General features: G+C 54.2%; 1 protein-coding gene across 1 annotated transcript in view; it reads right to left on the bottom strand.

The window, feature by feature from the left end:
* The window catches only part of ELL (elongation factor RNA polymerase II), a 31,405-nt gene extending 6,449 nt beyond the window's left edge, over positions 1-24,956 (bottom strand). The window contains exons 1-6 of the mRNA XM_006885878.1: positions 24,822-24,956; positions 6,763-6,810; positions 4,178-4,299; positions 3,748-3,911; positions 2,239-2,507; positions 60-184 (exon numbers count right to left, since the gene is read on the bottom strand). Coding sequence (XP_006885940.1) covers positions 60-184; positions 2,239-2,507; positions 3,748-3,911; positions 4,178-4,299; positions 6,763-6,810; positions 24,822-24,956 — 863 coding nt within the window. The remainder of the gene's footprint in view (positions 1-59; positions 185-2,238; positions 2,508-3,747; positions 3,912-4,177; positions 4,300-6,762; positions 6,811-24,821) is intronic.
* Positions 24,957-25,575: the final 619 nt, after the last annotated feature.

Below are 25,575 nucleotides of genomic sequence, written 5' to 3'. Positions count from 1 at the left end.
GAGAACTCTTGGGGTTAGTGGTAAGGAGGTCCTGGGGCCAGGGTGGTCAGGGTCAGTACCTGACGAGCATGCGCTGGAGCAGTTGCCGGTCACCCTCCGAGTAGCCGGGCCAGTCCCGCTGCACGTCCTTGTACATGGCGTCCTTGAGTGTGCACGTGCCATCCTTGGTGTTCGTGTTGGCTACCTATAACAGGCCAGGATGCCACTTTCAACCAGGGACGGGGCGAGAGGAGGTGGAGGCCGAAACGGAAGAGGAGAGGTTGCACCCTGCCTTGAGGCTGGTCCCCTCGCATGTGTCAGCCCTATCCTCAGGTCTTACACACTGGTTGTCAGGAGCCCAGGCCAGTGGCCAGGAGGGATCACCATCTCCATGTGAAACTGTCATCTCATCTGCTCTTCCTCCCATTCTGGTCCTGAGGCAGAACTAGCAATGGGCACGTTGGAGGCCGGTCTGAACCCATAGTCACACTGTCACCCCAACCGGGTCCATGCTCACCTAGAGCAGGGCAGTAAGCAGGCGCCATGGCCAGTGTAGAGGATGTGACTGCCTGCACTGAAAGGCTGCAGTGAGCCAGGAGTCCACGGGGTGGCCACGAGGCCCCAGGTGCCCACTGTGCACCTTGCAGCAGCATTTTCCACAATCATTCCATTCTGAGGACAGCACCCCCAACCAGCTGCTTCCCCCAGGAATGTCTTCAAAGGCCAAGCACGACCCACCGCATGCTTGCTGCCCTCCTCCTGGGGGTGCACTGCGGTCCCAGCATCCCTGTACTGGGGAGGTGCTGTGCAGCAGGACGGTGCCCGAGGGAAGCACAGGGGGCCAAGACGTAACAGCCGGCAACCGTGGTGTGCTCTGCCAGCGCTCCCGGCAGAGCCGCACACTCAGCACGCTCAGGCAAGCACGCCTCCTGGCCTGTGTGCGTTTCATGCTCAGCCGGACGCTCTGGAAGAGGAGCCTGGTCTATACAGGGCCAGAAACCTGGGCAGGCTACCCGCTCTGCCCTGCATGATGGAGTCCTGTCACCCCACCAGGGCCAGCAGGAACAGAGGGGACAGGCAGGGAGCCTAGCAGCGTGAGCAGGTGCTGCTACCTCCCAGAAAGCTGTGCCCATTCAGCTATCACCAATGCCCGGTGTCCAGGACATTACGAAGCCAGCTCCAGTAAGTCAGAGGGCTGGTCTCTACCGCACACGGCTGCTAGGGACATACACATGGGTGCACAGGCGCCTCTCCTCTTCAGGAACAAAGGGGAAGAGCACAGCTGGAGAGCGCAGGTGGCCTGTTTGTGCTGGAACATCAGTGCGAGCCCTTCGGCATCTCTGGGTACCAGTCCCCCCTCTGCCTCACAGTGGTCCCTGGAGCTCCTAGGATGGACCAGCACGGCCCCCACAGGACACAGCCATGATGTCTCGATGGGCCTGCCACTTTCAAGATGCTCTGCATGGCCTCTGAGAGCACCATGTGTCATGGAGCCACATGAGTATCTTATCACCCACCCTCACCTCCAGGAGAAATAGCCGCTCTGGGTCAGATACTGGGGCCCTGCCCCTTGTTCTCCACCTGGAGGACACTGGGCTCAGCCCAAACACCACACACAGGTAGAGGAGGCTCAGCCACAGCTGCAAGGCCGCTGTTTTCAATGCCCGAAGCCCCAACAGAGGTGGGTGTCCTCAGCCTGGGCCAGTACCTAAGGGGTATCCCATACCACGTCCTAACAGCGCCTTTGTAACAGCATTCGTGTAACAGTGTGTCATCTTGCTGACATACTGGCGTATAAGTTCATTCGCACAGTGGTGTCCGTGTAACAGGCTGTGCCTGTGTGCCAGTGTGGGCTTTCTGCTACAGGAAGCATCACCGTGCACCCAGACTCTGGGAGGTCAGGTCCTGGGCAGCACTGTGTCTGAATATTTGCCTGTACTACAGAGATCACTGAATCTGTCCCAAATGGAAACCTGAGGGTGTTAAGACGTGGCACATCCCCCAACTCCTGCATCCACATCAGAGTCTGGCTTGGAGGTTTAGCACGCACCCTGTCAAGCACTGCCAAGCTCCTGCTAGGTGGCCGGCCAATGCAGTGGTGGCTGTGATGCAGGCACCGCATCCCAGCAGACAGGCCCCAGGAAGGACCCCACACGCTACCCGCAGTCTTCCTCAATAGCCCTTTATCCTGTCCCGTGAGCCTTCATGCACAGGCTTGAGAGGGCCACCCAGTGAGTGTCTGTCCCATGTCCCCCACACCTGCTGGAGGAGGCCATCCAGGGAGTCCTTGTCCGGCTGCGCCAGGCCATCCCTCTGCAGCCGCAGCAGCAGCTCGGCCTTCCTGTAGGGCCTGAGTGCCAGGAGGTGCAGCACCCGGTCACGGAAGGGCCGCTGGGACACCCCTCCGCCAGCGCTCCCAGCATTGCTCTTTTTGAGGGCGCTGGCTGGATTGATGGGGGTGGCCCGCTTCCGGGAGGGCACAGCATCTGTGGCCCCTGGGGCAGGCTTCCGGAAATGAACCTTTTTGCCTGAAATGAGAGTCAGCGTTAGGTCAGGGGCAGGAGGCAGGCATCATCCGGGCCCAGGGCCTGGCAGCGGGAGCACTGAGTGGGAAGCCTGGGGTGAGGGTGCTGTCTTCTGACGGAAAGTGCACACTCAGCAAGTAGTAGCTGCCATAAAAGTGCCTGAAGTGAAGTCATGTAAGTGACACAAGACATGTATGATGTATGTGTGACTTGACAGGCTTAGGGGCCCAAATGGCTCTGCCATGGTGGTCTAAGTCCCAGCCCTCAAACACCCAGCTCTAAGGGGTGATGGGGGAAGGGGTCTTTGCCTTGGTGCCTTTCTACTCTCTGAATCCATAAGCAGATGACAAATTTCTGGACTTTATATGACCTTTAAAAAAGAAAAAAAGGTGTCTTTGACCTACAAGAAAAACAGGCTCCACAGCAATGAAAGAATGGAAATCCAAAATCTCTGTAAATGCTGATTAAAATTATAAAAAAAAAAAGCTTAAAAAAAAAGAAAAACAGGCTCCAAAGCAAGGGTACTGCCCCACCCCACCCACCCTTTTCAGTGTCACAGAACATCAAGGGGGCTCAGAGTTGCTCTCAGGATCCTGGGGTACAGCCTGCCTTCCCCAGCAGCCCAGTACAGATGTCTGCAGACGTGGGAACCTGGAGCATGTGGCTCCAACATGGATATAACGAGAGTTAACAGTCTGCTCAGGAAACCCCCGAGATCTCTCTCACCACCCCAGTCCTTCCGGAACAGCATCCTACACCCCTCAGAGGCCCTTCCTCTTTGCCAAAGCCCAGCCAGCTCCCCACTCAGGTCCACCTGGTGGTGAGAGATGGCTCCTCACACCTCCATACCCCCCCACACACACATATACACACTGTGCCACACCTGGACGCTGTATTTCTTAGCTTCATGGAAATTATTTCCAAATAATGGAGTCCCAAAGCCTCTCCAAGGGGCAGGGGACTGACACCCCGCCCAGCCCACCCACCCCCAGGAAGAATGGGGGTCATCAGGGAGGGCTGAGTGAAAAGCCCAAGACCAGCTCCCCACCGCTGTCCATCCAGCACTGTTCCCTGAATGTACAGGCGCCCAAGGCATGGGAGGAGGGGCTCCTGTGCAGCCACTAGCAGAGATCTTGGGACCAGTATCCCAGGGTCCAGGGGCACCTGAATGTCGTGCAGGGCGACACTCTAGGCATTCCACTCCTCCTCGGAGATCTGGCCCCGCCCTGCCTGCTCTCCTCACCCAGGTATCGGCCCCCAGGCTTGATGACGATGGCACTGCGGCTCCGAGTCTCCTCCTCGGCCTGTGCCAGGCTTTGCCGTGCCTTCTGGTAGGAGTCATCGGTGGCACACACTGTAATCTTGTCCTGGATGCTGCCCAGGCAGTCTAGGTGGACATTCCCGTGGCTGCAGGACACAGCAGAGGACAGGGAGGGAAGGTCAGGGATGCAGAGGGATTGGCCCAGCAGGGCATAGTCTCCCCTAGGAAGCAGGGAACCTGGGGGTCTGGGTCAGGGCTCTGTGCTGCCCCCTCCACCAGCTCTGATAAGGCCTACGGAGGGTCCACCCTGGAGAGGTAGGGTCAGGGCGGAGTGAGGCAAGCTAGTGCACGGTCCGGTACTGCTGCCCTCAAGGTGGGATGGGGCACGGCAGGGCACAGCGGGCAGTCTCACCTGGACTGGTATTGCTGCACACAGTCGAAGCTGCCCTGCGGGCTGTCGCGGCCAATGTTGGAGAGGTAAAAGGAGAAGGTTCGGGCCTCAGACGGGCAGTCGGGCTGAGGGACGCAGATGTGCTGCAGGTAGGGGTGGCAGAGGGAGCTGTCACCTGAGGTTTGTTATGAACTGCCCTTCCTTCACAGGAAGCACGAGGCTATCTCCCTTCAGAACACACCTCCTGTCACTGAGTGACCCTTGACACCAGGATCCTGGCTGGATTTGGAGCCTGACCTTGTCCCAGCAGGGCAGACCAATGGGGTCACACACACTGGAGCCAGGCTGCCCTCCACAAACCACAGCATTGACCATGTAAGTTAAGCCAGTCTTTCCACGATGGGACCAAGCCCACAGTCTGCCCCATGAAAAGGGTCCCTGTCATGGTCAGGTCAGTCTCATCTAAACACACACACACACACAGGTCAGTCTAATCTAAACACACACACACACACACACACACACACACACACACACACACACTCACTCACTCTCTCTCTCCCGCCACTCCCCTGCGCCCTTCTCTCTCTCATACAATCTTCAGACTCCACTCCGAGCTCCCTCTTGGCAGGCACACTGGCAGCCCTGTCGCAGGGAGCCCTATAGGTGTGATTTTGTTTCAGCAATCAGAAAGTGGACATGAATCACCCAAATGTTAAGAGTTCAGGTCTCTAACTGTTGCAGGAGAGTCCGTGTCTACACCTGCAGCTGCCTCAGGGTTCCACCTGACTCCTACATGGAATGACCATGCAGGGAGCACGAGGCCCAGAGATCCCACAGGGGCCGAAGTGAACTAGTGGCTTTCTGCACTCCTTGACCCTCTCGCTTCATCCCTGCACTTAAGGTCCAGTTCACCTGTGGCACCTTCACCCTTCCATCAGTCCAAGGACTGTGGTACCTGGGGGGTGTGGGTGGCAGAAAAGAGTAGGGGTGAGGTGTCACTGTGACCTTTTTATTATCCTGTGAGCACTTTCATCAGTCTGTGTGTGACAGCCCTCTGAGTATCAGTTGCTGGTCTCCCCTAGGTTATGGGGGATGAGGTTAAGAGTCACAACAGCAGTAAGTACACTCATTGTGGATGTACATCTGGCTGGTTCTGGATACCTGGCCTAGCAAGTGTGACCTGGGAGTCCATGATGTCACAATGGAGCCCTGGCCCACCAGTCACCAGCATCCAACTCCAGTCAGGGCTTTCAAGCTCCTTTAAAACTAGCTTCAAGCAGTCCGACCACCCTCCTTGGGGGCTCATGACACAGGTGGGGGAGTGAATGAGACGGGATGAAAGTGTAGGGGGAGCAGGGGTCATGGGTCCAGCTGAAAACATCACAGGAGGCACCTATTCACTTGTGACAGGGTGATTTTCACGTAGTTTGTTTATTTCTATTTCCCAATAATCTTCCAGAAAATTTAAACATACCCTTCCTAAGGAACACCGTTAGGATATTCGTAAATGTCATCTCCAAAAGCGAAACTCTGTCCTCCTCCTGCTCCTCCTCCTTCAGTACCCAAACGTGGACCGGGTCAGCATTCCTAGGCCTAAAACTTGGCTGCCCTCCTTCTCCACCCCAGGCTCCAAGTCCCCGCCCTGGAGGCTCTTTCTGGTCATCTCCAATGTCTCTGCTCCAAACAGCACAGGTACAAGGGGATGTGCACTTCTCTGGGCTCGAAATGCACCTAGCCAGCAGAGGGTCTATGGTTAAGGTTACCCAAGAGGCAGCAGAAGTGAGCCCAACATGCCCTCTGAATCACTGTTGCCAAGGCTGGAGACACTGTGGAGGACTTGGCACCTCTGCCTGCTCTGACCTCGGCCTCAGTCTGACCCTCACCGGCTCAGACCCGTCATCCTGGCTCCTCCCTGTCATTCACTGACTGTGTCCATCCCTGATCTCTCCATTTGCTGGGGTGCGCTCTGCTCGTGGGCCATGCAGCCTGATCCCTACCACAGCTGAATGTGGGTAGAGCTTGTTTGGCATCGCGTCAGGTTCAGTCCCGACTTCCTAAGAGCCCCGGTCCTGTACCAGGAGCATCTGCAGTCACCACAGGCAGACAGGGCTGTGCCTTCACCCTCTGCAAGCCCAGTGGGACCTATGACCAAGCACAGGCTCCTCCCCGCTAGCCTCCCGGTGGCTGCTTACATCAGTCTCCAGCCAGCACTGTGGCCCTAGGTCTGGCCAGCAGCAGCTACAGGTCAAACAGGGCTTCAAGGGCCCACAGCCCCCATGGGACCCTAAGAGTGGCCCTTACTGCCCCACCAGGCCCAGGCCCCCTCTCAGAACTGCTGACCCGAAAGGCAGGGGAGTGACTCTGTATGTATATGGAGCTGAAAGCCCACCCCTGCCCCACTCCTCTCCCTGGCAGGACTACCCTGCAGCCTGGCCTAGTGGTGCCAAGTGCACCCATTTGTTCCCAGGCACCCACAGAGCAGTGGGCAGTGCTGAGACTCTCCTTGACCCCCGGCCCCGGGACAGTGCTGGCATTGTACAACCCACTCGTGTGCCCAGAACAGAGAGTGTGACCATGCCCAGGTACAATCATGGAGGACTCACCCCCTGGTTTCCCTGGAAGCGGATCGATGGCCTCAGTGAGATGGAGTCCTAGAAAAAAAGTAAAGGAGCGTCAATGTGGACTCAGGGACCATGGGGTCAGGGTGAGAGGCGTATCTCTCCAGGGCATACAGAAGGGAGGCTGCCCTGGGGTCCAACAGCCCCTTGGGGCTGCAGCCAAGGAGTGGGTGCCAGAGGCAGAGATTCTGACACTGTGGGCAACACAGTCATGGATGCCATCAGATACCGTCAGGAGGATGGCAGGCAACACAGATGTGCACTTGATTTTTTCCTGCCCTCAGCATCACGTTTCAGAGGTCTGTCTGAGAAGTAACAGGTGTTGGAACTCTGTTTCTCTTGGTGGTCAAGTCAGAGCCTGTGCATACAGGCGGCCCATACTGTGTTATGCCTCACTTGTGGGCAGACATCGGGCCATTCCCCCCACAGACATGTACGGGGGCCTGCGCAGGGCTCACATCTGCACAGCCCCATTTAAGCACACGAGCTGCCGCAAGTGACACTGCTCATTATTTTTAATGCAACAGCAGAATGTAAATGAGAGGGGACCGCAGACACACAGCACAGAAATGAAAAGACAAGGCTGTCCTTGAGGGCTTGGCTGTGACATGGGTAGCCCCCCTATACAAAGCCAGACCACAGCACAGCCAGCTCTATGTCACTCTAGCCCCGAGTGTCATCTATATTTGGCCAAGGGCAATGACAGGACTGAAGTTCAACGAAGTCCCCCCAGGGGGCCCTGTAAGCACAGGTTCTAGTAACAAAGATGTCACCTGACCCTCTAGGTGCCAAGAAGCCAGGATAGGGCAGCTGTGGTATTGGGGAGAAGCAGAGTTCTGGAAGGACCTCATCAGTGAGACTAAATTCCTGCCACACGGGGCACCCAAATCCCTACACCCCTTCATACTTTCACATTCCCCCAGGAGAGCCCAAGAACTCAGTTCCTAGAAGAACATCAGACAGCTGGGAGCACTCTGGGGCCAAGTGGGCATGAGGGAAGAAGTCCCGGCCCCACTGGGAAGCCCTGGCCGCCAGTTGCCTGGCAGGTCTCCCACCCTTTCCAGTAAAGCCCACGCAATTGAGAAACGCCTTTCTGGAACCCTCCCCGGACTCCCTGGAATGCTTCCCACAGGGCGTGAGGCTGTGAAGAGTTCAGACAAGCCATCCACGAACGGCAGGGAGGAGGAGACCTAGGATCGACATGTGAAAACTTTGCCTGGGACAAAGGTGCAGACCCCCAAGGTCCCACCCAAGAGGGTGGCACACACTCAAAGAAAGGTCTGGGCCATGCCAGAAGAAGGGACACCAGGTCCTGTCTGAGACAAGGTGAAGGACAAGAGGATAGGGTCCTTTCAGTAGGCATAGAAAACACGACTGGGTCACTGTCATAGCAGCGTGTCCCCCAATTCTGGTCAGGAACAGGTAAGGAGGCTACTGTGAGCTGAAGGATGATGCCGTGATGCAAGCCAAGGGTCACAAAAACACAAAACAGCTGAGACTTCCGCCCGGGTGCCCACACAAGTCCCGTCCGTTCAGTTGGCTAGCAAAAGACCCTCAGCAGTGTGAACCCACCTATCAGCATTCCTTCCTCAAGCACTCTGGACTATGTTCTGTCCCTGTGGTTTGTCTTTTCCAGGAAGTCATTTCAGAAGAATTATGTTACATCCATTTCCTGTAGCTGCTATGAAAAATCACCATACACCGGGTGCCTCTAGCCAGTAGACTGTAGCCCCTCACGGTCTGAATTCAGGAGGTCTGCTGGACCACACTTCCCCACGGCTCCAGGGAGGATCCGTTCCTCATTTCTCTCAGCTTCTGGTGGCTCCAGGCAGTTCTGAGCTTTGGTCACACCTCTGCCTCTGTCACTACATGGCCATCTTCCTCTGGGTCTCTGAGACCTCCCTCCCGTGAGAACACTGTAATGACACCAAGTCCATCCAGAGAGCCCAAGACCCTCTCCCCTTCTCAACACCCTTCGTTATATCCCATCCACATCAGGTTACCCACTCATGGGGTCTAAGGTCCAGGACCAGCCATTTTTGAGATGTGGATTCAGCCAAACACACATTCTGCGTATACTTGAGGGTCCTGCATGTTGCTGGTTAGAGGACCAGCGCTCATTCCTCTTTAGTGTTCATCACCCTAGAAAACCAAAGCAAGCCTACTGCCACTGAACCAATCCAGATTCCTGGCGACCTTGCATGTTACAGAGCAGAACTGTCACTCAGGAGATTTCTGGGCAATAATCTTTATGCAGGCAGACTGCCAGCTCTTTCTCCTGTGAGCCTATTGGGTGAGTTCAAATCTTCAACTTTTCCATTCACAGTTCATTACAAACTGCTCGCAAAACATGACCTCCTATCCATCATTTGCCAACGGGAGAAAGATGGACTGCTTCCCCCTTAGGGCACCAGTGAACAGAGCTCCTGGAAACAAACACTTCCAGGCTGTCGTATGGACATGTGTTGCCATGCCATTTGGGTTAACACTCGGGAGTAGACTGCGGGGTCATGGACACTCAGGTGTTTGATGTAAGATTATAATTAGGCACAGGGCCAGGTCGCACTGAAGGGCTGAGTCAGAGGCGACTCAAGAGCAACCAACAAGAACATGTGGGGAAGAAACTACAGAATCAAAGATCCAACTGCGATGAGGTTGAATGAGGGCTCTGGCCACCCACCTCCACACCAGCGAGAGGTGGCATCTCACAATGGTCCCTGAGACTGAGTGTGAGAGCATCTTCTCAGTGCAAATTGTCTTTGTGTGCCTCTGGCAAGGCTGTGTGTTCAAATGTCATAGCCATTTGCAAAAGCGAAACTGCTGGGCATCTCACTGTTGCATCTTCCATGTTGGGGTTTTTTAAAATTTCTTTTTATTACTGTGTGTGTGTGTACTGTCAAATCGGATCTAACTGATTCAGGAGGAGATTGTCCCTTCTTCCGCAGCAGAGCACCTGCTGGTTCCATGTTCTTTCTATACATGACCCAGTGAGCTGTTCAAAGGCCATGGCTCTCTCCCAGGCTGTGGCCGGTCTTTCCGCTCACTCCTCTGAAGAGCAGAAATTCTTAACTATGATGACATGGATTTTCTCCATTTGTTCCTATGGAGCTTGCTCTGTGTCACAGAGCTAAGCCTTCTTTTTTTAGTAAGTCTATTTTATGGAACTCTCCTGAATCGTCATTCTTCCTCACCCTCCTCCCCCAAACAGAAGTTCCAGGACTGCAGCTGAGGCAGGACTGCGGGCCTGCACGTGCCTGGAATGCCAGCCCGGATCAGCCTGCCCTCCCAAGCCCACCACACACCTGACCCTCAGCCTGCCATCTCCTCTGAGGACACTTGTGGACCATTATATAGAGACACTGAACAGGCGGGAAGTTCAAAAGCACGTGTTTGTGGAGCAGTGACAATCTGGCCTGAACTCTGGGGGGGGGGGGAGTGTGGCTGGGGGGCGGGGGGTGTCCACCTAGCCAGAGAGAACTGTACCTCTAGCCAAAAGGAGGGGAAGAAGCATCTTTAGGAGCTTCCAGCATGCTCTCTATGAACAACAGTCCATCCTGATGTCGGCTGGGAGAGGTCACCTCCATTACTGGAGCCAACTTAGGGACCTGCACCCCTGGATACCATGTAACCTCATGGGAGTCACAGGTACCAGGCAGATGTGTAGGTCTGCCCTGAACCCCAGACCTTGTCCCCCCACCCCCATGACAGAAACAGGAGGCCCACACCCTTCTGGGTCCTGGGAAGACTCAAAGGCATCAAGTAAATTAGGGCCTCTGATGGGGCCTGTGGTGGGTACACAGTCTGTGAGGGAGACAGATGCCACAGAGGGACTGGTCACAGCACAGGTTGGGGGTGAGAACAGAGGTCTTCTGAGGCTATCTCAGGGACCACACAGACTATGCACGGCTCCACGTGCCAGGCCTTGAGGCTCAAAGTAGTGGGAAAACACAGCCTCAGATGCAGGACAAATGCCACTGCCCTTATGGGAAGACAGGTCCCTACAAGGCACATCAGTTTTCATTTTCACAGGGGCCTATCCAGGAAGACCACTGCTACCCACTCTCCCAGGGTAGGGGAGCTGTTTGGCGGGAATGTGAGCTACATTCCCTGCTGTCCATACATCTCAACTGTGGGTGTTGTGGCAAACACAGAGAAAAGCTCTGGGGCTGGAGATGCCACACACGAGGCAAGAGAGGTGGCAAGGAGCTGTGGGATCATGGTGCCACCCAGTGGCGGTGGAGTGGTGTGCAAAGGATAACGTCAGGACGCCTTATGCTTCACAGGACCACAGCCACGGTGTCACTGGCAAGCCCATGCAATGTCAGTGGACGTGTTTTTCCAAAGCTCCAGTTCTGTCTGGAAGCATGACCCTTATATAGGCAACAAATCCTGCCCACAGTTTCCTGGAAGTGACAGGCTCCACTGCTTTTGTTTCTAAGAAACTGTCTGGAGGTCCAGAGTCTTAGCACATGGTTCCCTGGCAGCTGGTAGAGCTGGCACCCCGACAAACAGAAGTCCACAAATACATAGGCCCCAAGCCCACACGCCCACACACCCAATGCTTGCACACGAGCCCTCCTCAGGGGACAGGGTTGGACACAATGCACGGATGCTCCTTGACACAGAACATGGGGCTGGACTCCGGGTCTGCCTGTCCACTGGGCTTCACAAAGTCCAGAGGCTCCCAGCTCCCAAACAGGATGGTTTTCTAATATACAGTGGTACAACCCCAAAACCCCCCAAAGCAGCAAACATTGCTTCCATGCTCTGGAACATCACACAGCTCGGGGTGTGGATCATGTTCAAGAAAGTCACCAGACAACCGGGCCCGGCCTGTCTGACCTACAGAGTGGAGCCAACAGCCAGCTCTGTGGGGCTGCAGCCTGTCTCAGCCCCTTATCAGGTCACATAGCATAGAGGGACCTGTCACGGCAGAGCAGGGGTTTTACACTCTCCGGATGCCAGGTATTCCTGTGCCTGCCAGCCAGGTTCCTGGACATCACTAGAGCCTAGTGGAGAGTGGCACCCTGAGTGAGCAGGCTCCAGCGACACCTGGCACAGAGCACAGTGGGAGCCAGACTGCAGCTGTGGACAGAAAAGACTAACAAAAGAGTCCTGGTACCTGAATAGTTAACCTCAGCCCAAACAATGAAACTGCTTTGCCTGTCAGCGCATTATAGTCAGAACACCCCAAACACCCAGCACGTTTGAAGGTGAAGGGGGAATTTCTAGGTAGGCAGGTCCTGTCCACCCACCACTCCTTCTTCCTCTCATTGACTGGGGACAGGGTCAGCCAGCATTTGGGACTGGTCACTCCCCACAGCACCACAGATAAGAAATCCCACCAGGAGCCAAACCAAGAGTAAAAACTGAGAGGCCTCTCGGATGCAGGTTGCCAAGCACAGGGGTCACGGGAAGGAGTCACTGCAGCAGGTGTGCAGGCCCACTGCACAGTGCTGACTGACTCATGTCCTGGGTGAGGGAGCCACCACTGGCTGCGTTCTGGGCCTGTTCACAGTGACATGCAGCAGCTGCAGGATCGTCAATGCCCACACACTTGCTCACACGCCATGCATGTGTCACCCCCTCAGGGAGCGCTCTCCACCTGTGTGGGATCTCTCCCTCTTTCAGATCCTGGGCAAATGCCCATTCTCCAGAGCACAGGCTTCTAGGAGGGGCAACTCCAGTCAGGCCTGAGAAAGGCCAGGAGTGGTTCTGAGGGTTGAGCGGCCAATCCTCACCAGACACTGGGAGGCGAGACTGAGCTGGGCCTGCACAGACAGAGCTCACGGGGCCCCTGCGAGCAGGAGAGGTGGCACGGCCACTGCTCCGTTTGCTCTGGACTCCTGGGTCACAGATTTCTCGCACATGCTGAGTGACAGCAATGACATGGCGCACTTTTCTCCATTTCTTGCAGACTGTGGCTCTCTCCTGATAGCACGTGCAGAGCTGAAGGTGTCATGTTCACCCTCTTATCAAAAGGGGAAGCAACTACACCCCCACATCCAGCAAGGCCCTCACATGCTCAGGTTGGGGCTGTTCCAGAGCAGGGACACTAACTAGCTGTGGATCAGCACACAGATCTCAGTGCAGGGCTTCCCGGCTTGTCGGCCAGGAGCCACGGCACAGCGCCATCCTATAAGCAGAGCAGAGACATCACTGTCCACAGGCCAGCCGGCAAGGCACATAGGGATGGACAGGAGACAGAGGTGGCCTGAGTTGGGGATGACCCTCCTGTCACATAGTCATGAGCAGGAATCACGTACAATGATCAAAAGTAAACAAAAAGCCCTTTCAGAGTCAGGAACAGGGTTCCCAAAGGTGAGCTTCAGGAGTTGTGGGATTTCCCAAGGATGCCCTGGGTTGGACCACGTTCCATGCATGTATGCATGTTTTATCCCACTGATGCCATCAAATTCCACAAGTGGGACTTCTGATCACTGTGAAGACAGAGATACACTGCTCCCCTCCCTGGGTACCCCATTTATACATGTCAGACAAATATAAGATAGCCCCCTTGGGGACCAGAAGCAGCAAAAGTGCCCACTCTAAGCTCAGACATGGGCACAGGGTCAGAGTCCTCACAAAGGTGCATCCTTTAGCTATTTCACCAGATCCTGGGCCAGTGGAGAGCCAAGGGCTCTGTGACATCAAGGTATGCCCCAAACCCCTGTGGGGTAGGGTGGGCCATCCCAGCTGCTAGGGAGTCCCAGGGGACACACCCTCGTCTTATCTTATAGCCTCAGGCTGTAGTTGTTATTAGTTGGCATCTAGTTTCTAGTTGTAGTTGTTGGCAGAACACGATGAACACTGCCAGCCCTCCTGTATCCTTACAAATGCCAGGAGGTTCAAGCCCAATGTTGTGGCTCTTGGGCCAATCCATCTCACTTAAGGGTCACCCTTGCCCTTCATGGACCCCTACACCAAACAGGACGTCCTCCTTCAATGATAGCATACAGGAGTTGATGGCCCATCTGTCTCTGATGGAGCGGCTGGTGGATTCAAACCACAAGCCTCTGCAATGGGAGGGCAGCTCCTCCACTAGGCCACCAGAGCTCCCTCTTCAATGATTGAGTTCAACAACATGCCCAAAGCGAGTAACAGTGGATAAAGTTTCTTATTGACCCAAAGGATTTTCACTGGTTAGTTTTTTTGTTTTTTAAAAAAATTTATTAATTTTTGTGTGTGTGTACCATCAGATCAGATCTGACTGGTACAAGAGGAGACTGTCCCTCCTTCTCCAGCAGAGCATCTGGTGGATTCAAACCACGCACCTCTGGGATTGCAGTGCAGCTTCTTGAAACTAGGCCACCAGAACTCACCCACTGGTTAGTTTTTAAAGTGAATCTCCAGGCCTTTCTTCCTTCTACCCACCTGCCAAGTGGACAAGCAGCTGTGAATACCCGAACATTCGAGCCTCCAGACCACCCTTTATAAAAAGGAACTCAAGGTCACACCTGAGGTCCCCAGGTATCAGAGATTCCCACACCCCAGGCGCAGGTCCCCTAAGAGTAGAGACCAAGGATCCAGACATACACAGGAGTTGGTTAGTCACAGGTTGTGTCCCCAGCAGCACACAGGCAGCCCAAACCTGTCCCAGGGAAAGAGGCACCCTGAAAATGCAGGTCTGCTCAAGGCAGAAGGAAGGTCCAACGCCTACATTTCTCACCATAGTCAGGAAGCCACCAGGGAGGCTGCACCATGACTATGCCCATCACAGATGGAGATCTCCACAGAGCATTCCAGAACACCAGGTGCACAAGAAGCTCAGCAGCCAAGTGCTTGGCCAGAACCTGAGACGAGGCTGTCACTTGCTGAATAAATACGCAAACGGTAGCTGATGTGGAGGAAACCATCTCCAGACACTCTGCCCCTTCCTACCCTGGCCTGGCCTGGGCCAGTATGTGCTCAGATCATCACCGCTCTGTGACACGGTTCCTGCCTTCTTGGTGGTTTCTATTTTGTCCCACTGCAACAGGAGGTGCTACTAACATCATCAGTTTTAGAAACTTTCCAGGAGAGCAGCGTCTTGTCCTCACTGGACAGGGGCTGTTTCCTCTGGTCAATGCAGGCCACAGTCTATGCACGGTGGCCTGCCCATGCCCTCAGCACCCTGGACACTTGCAGGAGATGCTCCTTTAGCAGGGCTCACGCTACAAAGACCTTACCCTAACCAGGAGGCCCACTGGGCCTTGTTCTCTCTGTCCACCACAGGCAACCTGTCAAAAACATAGCCCACAGTTCACCACTGGTCTCTCTGTCCCTTGAACTATGTCCCACGTCTTTAGAGTCTTCTTGTGTCAGTTACTGCACAGGGTGCAGCCTTGAGCCAGTGAGTGGAGTGCCCAAAGGTCAGCCTAACCCCAAAGTGCCATCCATGTAGGTCATGTCTCTTCCAGCACAGTGATGATGGAGGTGTGCACTCACTGGTAGAGTTCCTGGACTTCTTGTGCTTTGATGGGTCCCTAACCTTGATCCCCACCCGCTCAGTAATCACACTGATGATGGAAAGAGAGAACATCACCAATAAGATGGCAGTCCAACTCTGCAGACACAGTGATCGCAGCTTGGAAGTGGGGGCCTGTTCAGACACCCACAGGCCTCTTGAGACATAGCTCTCTTGAGGTTCTGGCCAAGGGATGTATCAGCACCCGCTGTGGTCCCTCAACCAGGCCAGCACACTTTACAGAGGACACAGGAGATGTAAGCAGCCCCATCTCTGTCCAACACACCTGATGAGGTCAAACATATTCTTGAGATCACATGGGGCCCAGAGCACAGAGCCACCTGCTCTACCAGCTCCATGGAGGGTTTCTGCTTTCTAGCACATCTGGGCTCGATTTTCCATTCCAGAAGGTTCCCACAGGTGCCTGTAGTAAAGTGACCCTGGGGAAACAGTGCTCACTCAGGGCAGGAGTGACAGGAATCTGCAGGGGACACAGATACTCTGGGCAGCCCTGAGGGCCAGTCCAAGGTGGGACCCCAGCTCAGATTTGATTTAACCTCCACCAATCCTGAAGGGGACTCCAAGGAGCTGGACTAAAAGGACCCCTGAATGTCTGGGCCCAGTCTTGATTCAACTGCCATGACAGTGAAAGCAGCTGTCAACAGGTGAAAGCTTTATTCCATTCAAACTTTACTAACAGTGACTGGTTGCAGGCCAGATCTCTTGCCAGCCTGTTTCCAACCCTAAAGCTGACAGGTAGAGGACTGCATGGGATTCTGTCTGTTGACCGTAGGTAGAGTCTGTAGTTCACAAGGCGGCCTCACAGCAACAAAGGGTAGAGTGTAGGGCTTCAGCTTCCCCTGTGCAAACACAGCCACCTGGTGACTCTGACACTCACCTGCAAAGAGGAGACACAGCATGGACCGTGTAGTGCTGCCACAGATGGGGCAACTCCCAACCCAGCCTCCCTATCCTGGGGCTCAGCAGAGAGCACCTTCATATTAGAGGCCTCTTCCGGGACCATCCAAGGAGTACATGTGATGGGGAGAGTGTCACAAGGTCACAGCAGGAAGTGGAACTTCCCCTAAAAACTTATCTTAAAAAAGGGGAACCACTTCCCCGGCCCCTAGGATAGCTAATATCAGGGAAACAAAAAATGTCAAATGTTGGTATAGACATGGAGAAATGAGAACTGGAACCTCGGCTACGGTGCAGCCACTGGGGAAAACAGTGGGGCAGTTCCGCAAAAAGTTAAACACAGAAATACCATATGACCCAGCAGTTCCAGGCGTAGGTAAATACCAGAAGAATTGAAAGGAAGAATGCAAACATAACCTGTACATCTGTGACCACTGCTGCACAATAATCAAGAGGCAGAAAAAAACCAAACCAGATCGTTGTTGTTATGTGCCCTCAAGTCACCTGCAACCCTATGTACAACAGCCCCAAACCCTGCTCTATCCTGTGTCAATCTTATTGTCTCTGACACAACTACCCTCATTACCCCAGTCACTGAATCAATCTATCTCATCTTCCTCTCTTGCACTGTCCCTCCATTCTCCCAAGCATGATGTCTCTCTCCAAAGACTGGTCCCACCTGGCAACATGTCCACAGTATGTCAGACGAAGCTTCAGAATCCTTGCCTCCAAGGAGCAGCCTGGTTTCACCCTCTCTAGGACGAACATGTTTGTTCTCCTAGTTGTCCATGGTACCCTCAACACTCTTCTCCAGCACCACAGCTTGAAGGTATTAATTCTCCTTTTATCCTCCCTAGTCATTGTCCAACTCTCTGACGCATGCCAAGTAATTACATGGGGGGGTGTGTATAGATATATAAACACACACATATATAAGGGAGTATTATTCAACCACAAAAGAAGAATGGATGGGAACATGAAATGGTGTGACCACTACAGAAAGCAGTTTGGCACTCCCTTAGAAAGTTGAAAACAGAAACACCAATCGATCCAGCAGTCCCATGATTATATATCCAAAAAAAGTTAAAAGATGTGACACAAACAAATATGCTTACATCTGTTTATTACAGCATTATTTATGATAGCTAAGAGTTGGAAACAACCCAAGTGCCCATCAACAGAGGAATGACTAAGAAAACTATGGAGAAAGTCATATTAATAAATATCACTAAAAGCGAGCGTTCAAGAATTTGTGAAATAGTGTGCAACATGATGAATCTAGAATAAATTATGCTAGTGCCTAAGCCGGTCACAAAAGGCCAATTATGGTATAAGACCACCATTATGAAAAGCTAAGGAAAGGTTTACATACAGATAGAAATCAGTCTTGGAGGGAGGGCTAACACGACGAGAAAGGAGACAGTAAAAAAGTGTAAAATTAATAAATAGGTTAGTTGGGTAGAAGGAAAGGCAATATACAACAAGGGGTTGAGTGTGTGTTGTTATGAGCTACTGAGTCGGAATCAACCCATAGCCGACCCTCCAGCGAGTTTTCAGAGGAAGCAAATCACACAGGAGAAGACTGCTTATCTTTCTCCAGTGGAGCAGCGGGTGGATTCGAACCACATGTCTTTGGGTTGGCAGCACGGGTCCTTACCACTAAGCTACCAGAGCTCCAAGGTTTGATCAGACATTGTATTTCATTAATTACCCTAATCAATGACAACTATAAAACAAAAAGACTATGGCAGAATAGGAAAAAAACTTTAATTTAAAAAAATAAATAATAACAAGAAGAATAAACTCCTGATACACACTACAACATGGATGAACCTCAAAAACACTGCGTGAAGTATGCCAGTGACAGTGGTTACAAGCTATATGACTTCACTGATAAAAAGTGGAACAGACAAATACACAGAAACCGCAGTTCCTTAGAGGTGCCTAGAGAGACCCTGGTGACACTGTGGTTACAGATCAGCTACAAATCAAAAGGGCAGAGGGTCGAACCCCGCAGCCTCTCTATGCGAGAAGAGATGAGGCAATCCACTTCCAAAGATTTACAGCCTCAGAAAGGCACAGGGCAGCTCCCCTCTGCCTTACAGAGCCAGTGAGCATGCTAGGAGATTTGAAGGCAGTTACTCTGGTTTTGGTTTGAGGGACAGAGGGAGGGGGAAATGGGGAGTTACTGCTTAGGGGGACAGCGCAGGTCTCTCCAGGAGGAGAACAGCCTTGGAAATGGATAACGGTGATGGCTGCCCAACAGGGTGAATGCTGCTGAAGTATAAAATGATGAAAAGTGACAAATTTTATTTCTATTTTATCACACAATTACATTATCCAATTTTCCTTCCTCAGGCAAGTGGGAGAGGAAGCCACTCCCAGCCCTCTGAATCCCCCAGTCATTTACCCCATCTGCCTGACCCTGTCTCACCGAAGACTCTACTCTGGCCTGCAGTCAACCCCCAAATGAATCGACCCTGAACTCAGGGACCCGAAGGAGGCGCAGGGTCCATGCACTTCATTCACCAACACAGGACCTGCATGGCTGTGACACAGAAATACACACATACACACACTCTCTCATTCACTCACTCACAGTTAAACACACATCCACCACTCATCCTCTCCTCATCATCTGGTATGGCCTCCTACCCAGGCTGTACAACAGAAAGGCTGCACAACAGAGGGACTATGTACCCATGGAGACTCTCAGACTGCCCTTGCTCCACAGTTCTCGCGAAACAGACCCCCAGTAGGGAGAGCAAGCTCGCTGAGCCCCCTGCCCTTTGTAGCTTCAGAGCAGCTCCTTAACCCAGAGCCTACAGGTCCAGGGATTCAATCCAGCCCCTCAAATCATGACTAAGACTTTTTCAGTGTGCTGGCCTTCCTGCATGAAACCCTCAAGAAACTAAGGAAACTGTTTTTTATTTAAAAAAAAAAAACAACCAACAAAAACCAACTAAGTAAACAGACCCAACTGAGAACCAGGGAAGGGAATTTCAACTGTTGAAGATAGATGCATTTCCTAAGGTGGGCTGTCAAACTGAAGGTGGCTATGGGTGGGTTCAAACTGAAACTTCAAAGTGGAATTGCAGCAAGAGGAGCTGGAGCCACTGTTAGGTGAGACACACGTGCCAAAGTTCACACATGGGAGCTTTTCCAAGGAAATTAAAGCTCCACAGAGCATTCCTGGTGAGGACACCTCCACAGAGCAGGAAGAGGGGCTTAAGGAGGACCGTCCTGGTCCAAGGACATGGTGCTCAAAGGTAATGGTCACTGTTCGGTGACAGCTATTAATGACTACAAGGTCATGATATTTCCTTTGGGTAACAACACCACACCTCTGATCTGACCAAAGAGCTCAGGGTAAACGTATAACCAGGCCTCAGCTTCCTCCCTGCCCAGGGATTTGTGCTGGAGCGCTCGCTGCCCAGGACATACCACCAGCAGAAAGAGGAATCCCGGAGCACGGCCACCCCAGCAAGGAGTAAATGTGGGAGTCGGGAGGGAAGGGCTTCTGGCGTCTGAGGTGGCCAGGTCTGTGCAGACCTGCCCTCAGACTGTGTACTTCCCAACAGCTCGCCACAGGGCCCGGCCACAATCCAGCCACACAACCTCCTCCTTGCGCTCCACCACCTTGACTACGAAGACAAGAATACAGCCCTCCTAGGGTCCACAGGTGGGTCTCTGGTCAGCACTGGCCGGTACTCTCCTTCTGGCCAAGCCATTCCACAGCACAATCACTACCAATTCTGTACACGGCACAGCTCCACACTCTCAGACATGCATAATGTGTGCCCACAATAAGATGAAGCTGGACACACCATGTATTCAACAGCATGACCAAACACTGCCCCAATAACTGTCCCACTGTACCTGGACAGGCTGGAGCTGCGCTTGCCCAGGCCCTCCTTCACTCCTAGAGCCTTGCCCACCACCTCCTGATGAGCTTGCAGCCTGGGCACCTGCCATGTTACACGTTAACACCAATAGCCTACTGTCTACCTGGGCGGCCTCTCATATTTCCCCACCTTACCTGCTTCAGTCCCACCTTGACCCTTGCTCAAGCAGCACCACAATGGTCCCAAGAGAGCAACAAGCTGGCCTGCAGTAGGTTCAGCTTTGCCACACCCAGAAACAGGACAAGTCCCAGCGCCTGCAGCACAGGGACAACACGGACAATTAGCATGAGCTTTATTTGTTTGTTTTTTATCCCCCCCACCCCCCAGCATGAGCTTTGTAAGGAAGATAGGTGCATGCTGTCACTGAAAAACAAAGACAATGACCAGGAAATAAAAGTAACAAAGGCAGACACCACACAGCATGAAAACCAACCAACCAGTCTGCTCAGTGGCTGCAGTGACAGCGATGGGCCAGAGTGAGCTCCGGCTTCCCTCTCCGCATGTCCAGTCCCGTCCCACCTTCACACAGGCATCTGTTCCCGTGTGACCGAGGAGCGGTGCGTGTCCCTGTGGCTGGCGTGACCCAGGAGAGCTGTGTGCTGTGTGTCCCCATGGCTGGCAAGGCCAGTGGAAGATATAATTAGCCCAGGCTCCAGAGCAGTCGCTCCACTGAGGAGGTCCCATAGACACCTGATTTGGTGAAACAGGCTTCTTAACCAAACTGAAGAGGGAGGCTGTCTGGGGGCTGTTCTCAAAGTGCATCCCTCTGGGGTCTATAAGTGACTTGGAGACATTACAGACAACCTCAATCCTTTGAGTCACAGACTGTGGAAGAAGTCATAAAGCAGGACAGATTCATGAACAGGGAAACACAGAAGCTAAACATGGACTGTCCCCACCCCCAGGCTCCTCTGGACATGTCCACCTCTGCTTTCCAGCTGGCTGGCTCCTGCAGGTCCCCTGGCGATGTCACAATCTGACATGATGTCAAGTAAGCTCCAGGGTGAACTCTGGCCTTCCTGATGAGTCAGGGGGAGGGCTTTTGTAAGTGCGTGGTGTTTATGCACAATTATGGCTGGCAAATGCAGCAATTCCGGAAGCCGAGTCAGAGGTCACAGTGGCCAGTACAGCACCCCTTCATTCACACCACCACGCCCCCACCTCCATTTATTAAATCCCAGTCTCAGGGACGCTGGCTTCACCCTACACCAGGGAACTACAGCTAGGAGGAAGCCACACCCAGAACCCCCAGGGCCCACCTAGGAAACACAGGCAAACCTGTGCTTCACCCCACCTTCACCTATCCTAGGTTCACAGCCCCAGCTCTGGTCAGGCCACCTGGGAGGGGGTGCTGGCATCTGCACTGTGGGAGAAGCATAAGCTAAATTAAGGATTCTCCCGTCGGTGCCCGGGTGACATCCCCGCGCCACCTACCCATCAGCTGGCGAGCAGCCTTTGCTGCCCACGCAGTCACAGGGACACTTGTGGGGCCTCCTGCCTGCACCTTGCCTGCTCTGACCACTGTGCCCTGGGATGCCACAGCCTGCCCCCTTCTCAGCTCTACCACTGGTTTCTCACAGGAAGGGGTCTTACGGTCTGGTCTTCACACAGAGCTTTATTTCAACTCTCTGCTGATAAAGCATTGCAGGCTCTTGCCCACAGAGTCAGCCCATACCGTGGGCCAGTCTGGTCATCTGCAGAGCCCTGGCTCTCTGTGCCCCCAGAGGTTTCATGCAAACCTCCACACAGATGAGGGCACTACCTCTGCTGGGCTACTGCGTGAACAGTCTCTGGACGCTTGACATCCAGGAGCTGAGCTCAGAGGGGCCAGGAGGCACACATTCCAACAGGGTCCCACAGCCCCGAGAGGAAGAATAACGTGGAACTCAGGGATGTACAGTCACCTGGGACTCTCACAACCCTGAGAAAAAGGATCCAGCCTCTGAGGCCCTTACAGTTCTGAGGAAAAGGAGCTGGAACTCAAGTAGGGTCGGATACTGGGGCCCTTAACCCTGAGGGGAAGGATCCAGAATTAAATGGGTCAGGCATTCACCCAAGGCCTCAAGTAGAGCCAAAACCCAAATCCAAGGGACACCCAACACCCAGGGACTCCACCAGTTCCAGCAAGACACTCAATGTTTCCCTGACCAGCAATATACTTACTACATGCACTGAGTCAATTCCGATTCATACTGACTCCAGTGAGGAGAAAGGCCCGCCAACTGAGCCCTGACTGAGCCCCAGTGAAGACATCTCACCCAGCCAGGAGGAGCTGAGGAGATGCCCTGGGCTGGGCTACTTCCTGCAGCGGGCACTGTGAAGAGGCAGTGTGACGTTGTCCTGTAAGCACAGGTGACATCAAACTTCCTCTCTTCTCACCCGGAAGCCACCCCTCCAAACAAGGGAGATTCACCAACGTGGGAGTAGCTGTCTCGGCACTTACTAAGTGTTTATATCAAACAGAAGTCACCCAGAGTCAAAGACAGCAGTCAGCAACTGGATGTGTAAGCACATCCCGTCCTTCCAGCACATTCCGGTTGATTACTATGTCTACAGAGTTGCAGCCCCAGCTCCAGACACCTCTAAAGGAGAGAGACAGTGGGGGTCTGTTCCCAGGGTGCACAGAAGCTTCCTGAACCACTGAGAATGTTCTACACAAGTCGCCTTCCCCAGGCCCTGACACACCTGAGTATAAAAGCCTCAGCCCAGTTAAAAAACACAAAGGTCTTCCCCACGAGCTCTGATTGGCAAAGCACGTAACCACAGGGCTGGACAGGAGACTGGACAGACGGCTAGTGACAGACTGCACACGTGAGGCTCTATCAGCAGCCAATGGGGAGTCTGTTTACACAAACAAGTTCTCCAACTCTTCCAATCCCACCACCTAAAACCCCTAGAAGTTCAAGCCACCTTGTTCCACACTCCACCTACTAAACTGCCAACTGCAAAGAGGAAAACCCCAAAACTGCTGAGTATATTAAATTCCCCGGCAGCGGTGGCGGCAGTGACTTCAGAGAAAAATAGAAGTGTAGATCACCCCGAAACGCAAGCCCTTGGCCAAGTTGCTGCAAAGAGTCCTGGAGCACTGGCTGGTGAGCACTCCCAAGCCTACTCGTCTGCAATTACCTTCACAGAAGACCCGGCTGGGCATGGGAGTTCACCCAGACCCAAAATTAAAAATAGCACCGTGAAGCCAGAGATGGATGCCAGGCTGGGTCTCTGACAATTGGGGCGGCCAAGGGCTTCGACTCGGGGTGACCGTGTCCCACATCTGCCTCATTCCTAAGACTTGGGGGGCTCCCTCAGCTAATTAGCTAGCACAGTCGCCTTCCTATCCAAAGGCCACCCTTACTGGGATTGCCCAGGAAGACTCCTCTTGGCCCGAATTCACCAGGAAGAGTGGCTCAACCTGCCTCCTACCCAGTGGGGGCACCTCGGCCTCATCTTGGGGAACCCTTTGGACAAGGTGAGAAGTAGCTCTTCTAAATCAAGTGGTGATCACTCCTCAACAGAAGGGGAAATCAAGGCAGTGAGCTGGGACAGAAACTGCCCAAGGAAGAAGGAAGAAACGCCTGGAAGCTCTGGCGCCGGGAACCAAAAGGGGAAGAAATTCCTGGCTTGGCTCATGGTGCCAAGCGAGTCCAGGGCAGGAAGAACGCCACATTCCTTCCTAGTTAGTCTCTCCTCTCGAGCTCGCCGCCCCCCCACCCCAAAGACACAAACACTGGCAGGGAGATGGGCCTCCCAAGATTGGAGGCACCCCACCCCAACACCTTAGCACTCTGACAACACCCACCACCACCACTTTCCAAATACTGAGGCAAAGCACTGAAAAAAACCACTTCCTCCCGGGGACCTGTCCGGCCCCGGACACCTGCAACTCAGGTCCCTGCGGGGAGGGAGGGCGCCATGACACACAGAGAAATGGGAGCGGCGGGCTCTGACTGTGGCCCCAGATGTGCCCCAAGATGGGCTTTGAGAATAGGGCCCGGTGGTCATCTCCCTCTGCCCCACAGATGGCAGAACTGAAACGTCTCAAGCTTCCCCAGATGGGCCAAATCGGCGCCTGAGAAGTTCAAGAGTGCAAGGCTGCCAGGTGTGGTGGCCGGGATTTCCGCCCAGGTGCCCACACAGCAAGGGCCCCCTACCTGCGAGAAGCAGACCCCCACATACCCACAGAGAAGCAGCACCGTTTCCCCCCCACACTCACCCTCCCCACAATGTGTCAAGTCAGGCAGGGTCACCTGGAGGGGGTGGGAGTTGGAGATGAGCTGTCAGTTTCTCCCCAAGCTCGCCTTTCCTGAGAATGAAGAGCCGAGGCCTCACTGACAGGCTCCAAAGCCGCACGCAGGGGCAGACTCAGTCTCCTCCCATACCTGCTCACCCACCAGCTCGGGGATTCGGGAGGGGAAGCCCCAATGAGGCCCCTACAGGTGCCCCGACGACAGCGACCTCCTACCGATATGGTCAATGACCCAGACGGAAAGTGCCCTCAATAAGGCAAACACAGCCACCCCATCACGCTTCCATGGACACAGATGGAAAATCCCAGGGACCACTGGCCAGGTACATAGACCCGCCCTGCCCAGGTGCTTTACAGACAAGGAGAGAGTTCCCGGAAGCCTCCTGGATGCTACTAGTGGGGCGCGCGAGTCTGGGCCCCTCGCCGGGGCCGCCCCCCTGGTGCCCGGGAAGGCCGCGCCGGCCCCGCGCCCCCAGGGCCCGGTCCCGCACCCTGCTTGCCCCGCGTGCCCCGCTGCCGCGCCGCTGCTCACCTGGCTGGCCTGATAGCTCTCGAAAGCCCTCAGAGCGCTGTCGGTGAGCTTCACGTGAAACACCGACACGCGGCTGCCGTCGCCCAGCCGCCCGCACGACAGCCCGTAGTTCCGAGCCTCCTTCAGCGCCGCCATCTTGCGACCATCGATTCCCCCGCCCCCCGTCCCGGCTCCAGTGCGGACGCGCGGTCTCGCCCCGCCCACCGCCTGCTGACGTGCTTTATTATTCATAAGACGTGGAGGGTCACGCCCCCTGCTCGGCTACCGTTCTTCCCGAACGTGCTGCATATTCATAAAGTCACGGCTTGCCCCGCCTCCCGAGGCACTCCACACACCATCTAAACTCCGCCCCGACGCCCGCATCTCCTCCGAGCCACGCCTTTTATTACATATTCATGAAGCTGACTCAGCCGGACATGCCGAGGCCCTGCCCACCTGCTGCTGACGTGATGTATTATTTATAAGGTTCCTTCCGTCCTCCGGCTTGACTTCGGTTAGCGTCGCCGGGACGGAACGGGGGGCGTGGGCTGCGCGCCGCACGTGGAGGGCGGAGGCAGTGGGCCTAGCGGATAGGCGTGGTTATGCAAAGCAGGTGCGCATAGGACGCTGGGTTGGATTGCCTGTACTTCCCTTTAAGGTGGGCAGGGGGCATTTCCCGGTTAGTGCTGAAGTGGGGAACGCGATCAACGTTGTTCACGTTAAGAATTCATTTTCCTTAACATAAACACCAGTAGCCCCGTGGACTCTAAGCGAA

Source organism: Elephantulus edwardii, unplaced genomic scaffold, assembly GCF_000299155.1.
Source record: "Elephantulus edwardii isolate Elephantulus edwardi_28Jun2011 unplaced genomic scaffold, EleEdw1.0 scaffold00045, whole genome shotgun sequence".
NCBI lineage: Eukaryota > Metazoa > Chordata > Mammalia > Macroscelidea > Macroscelididae > Elephantulus > Elephantulus edwardii.
Note: the sequence above shows the minus strand (reverse complement) of the source record. Positions and strands in the feature narration are given on the sequence as shown.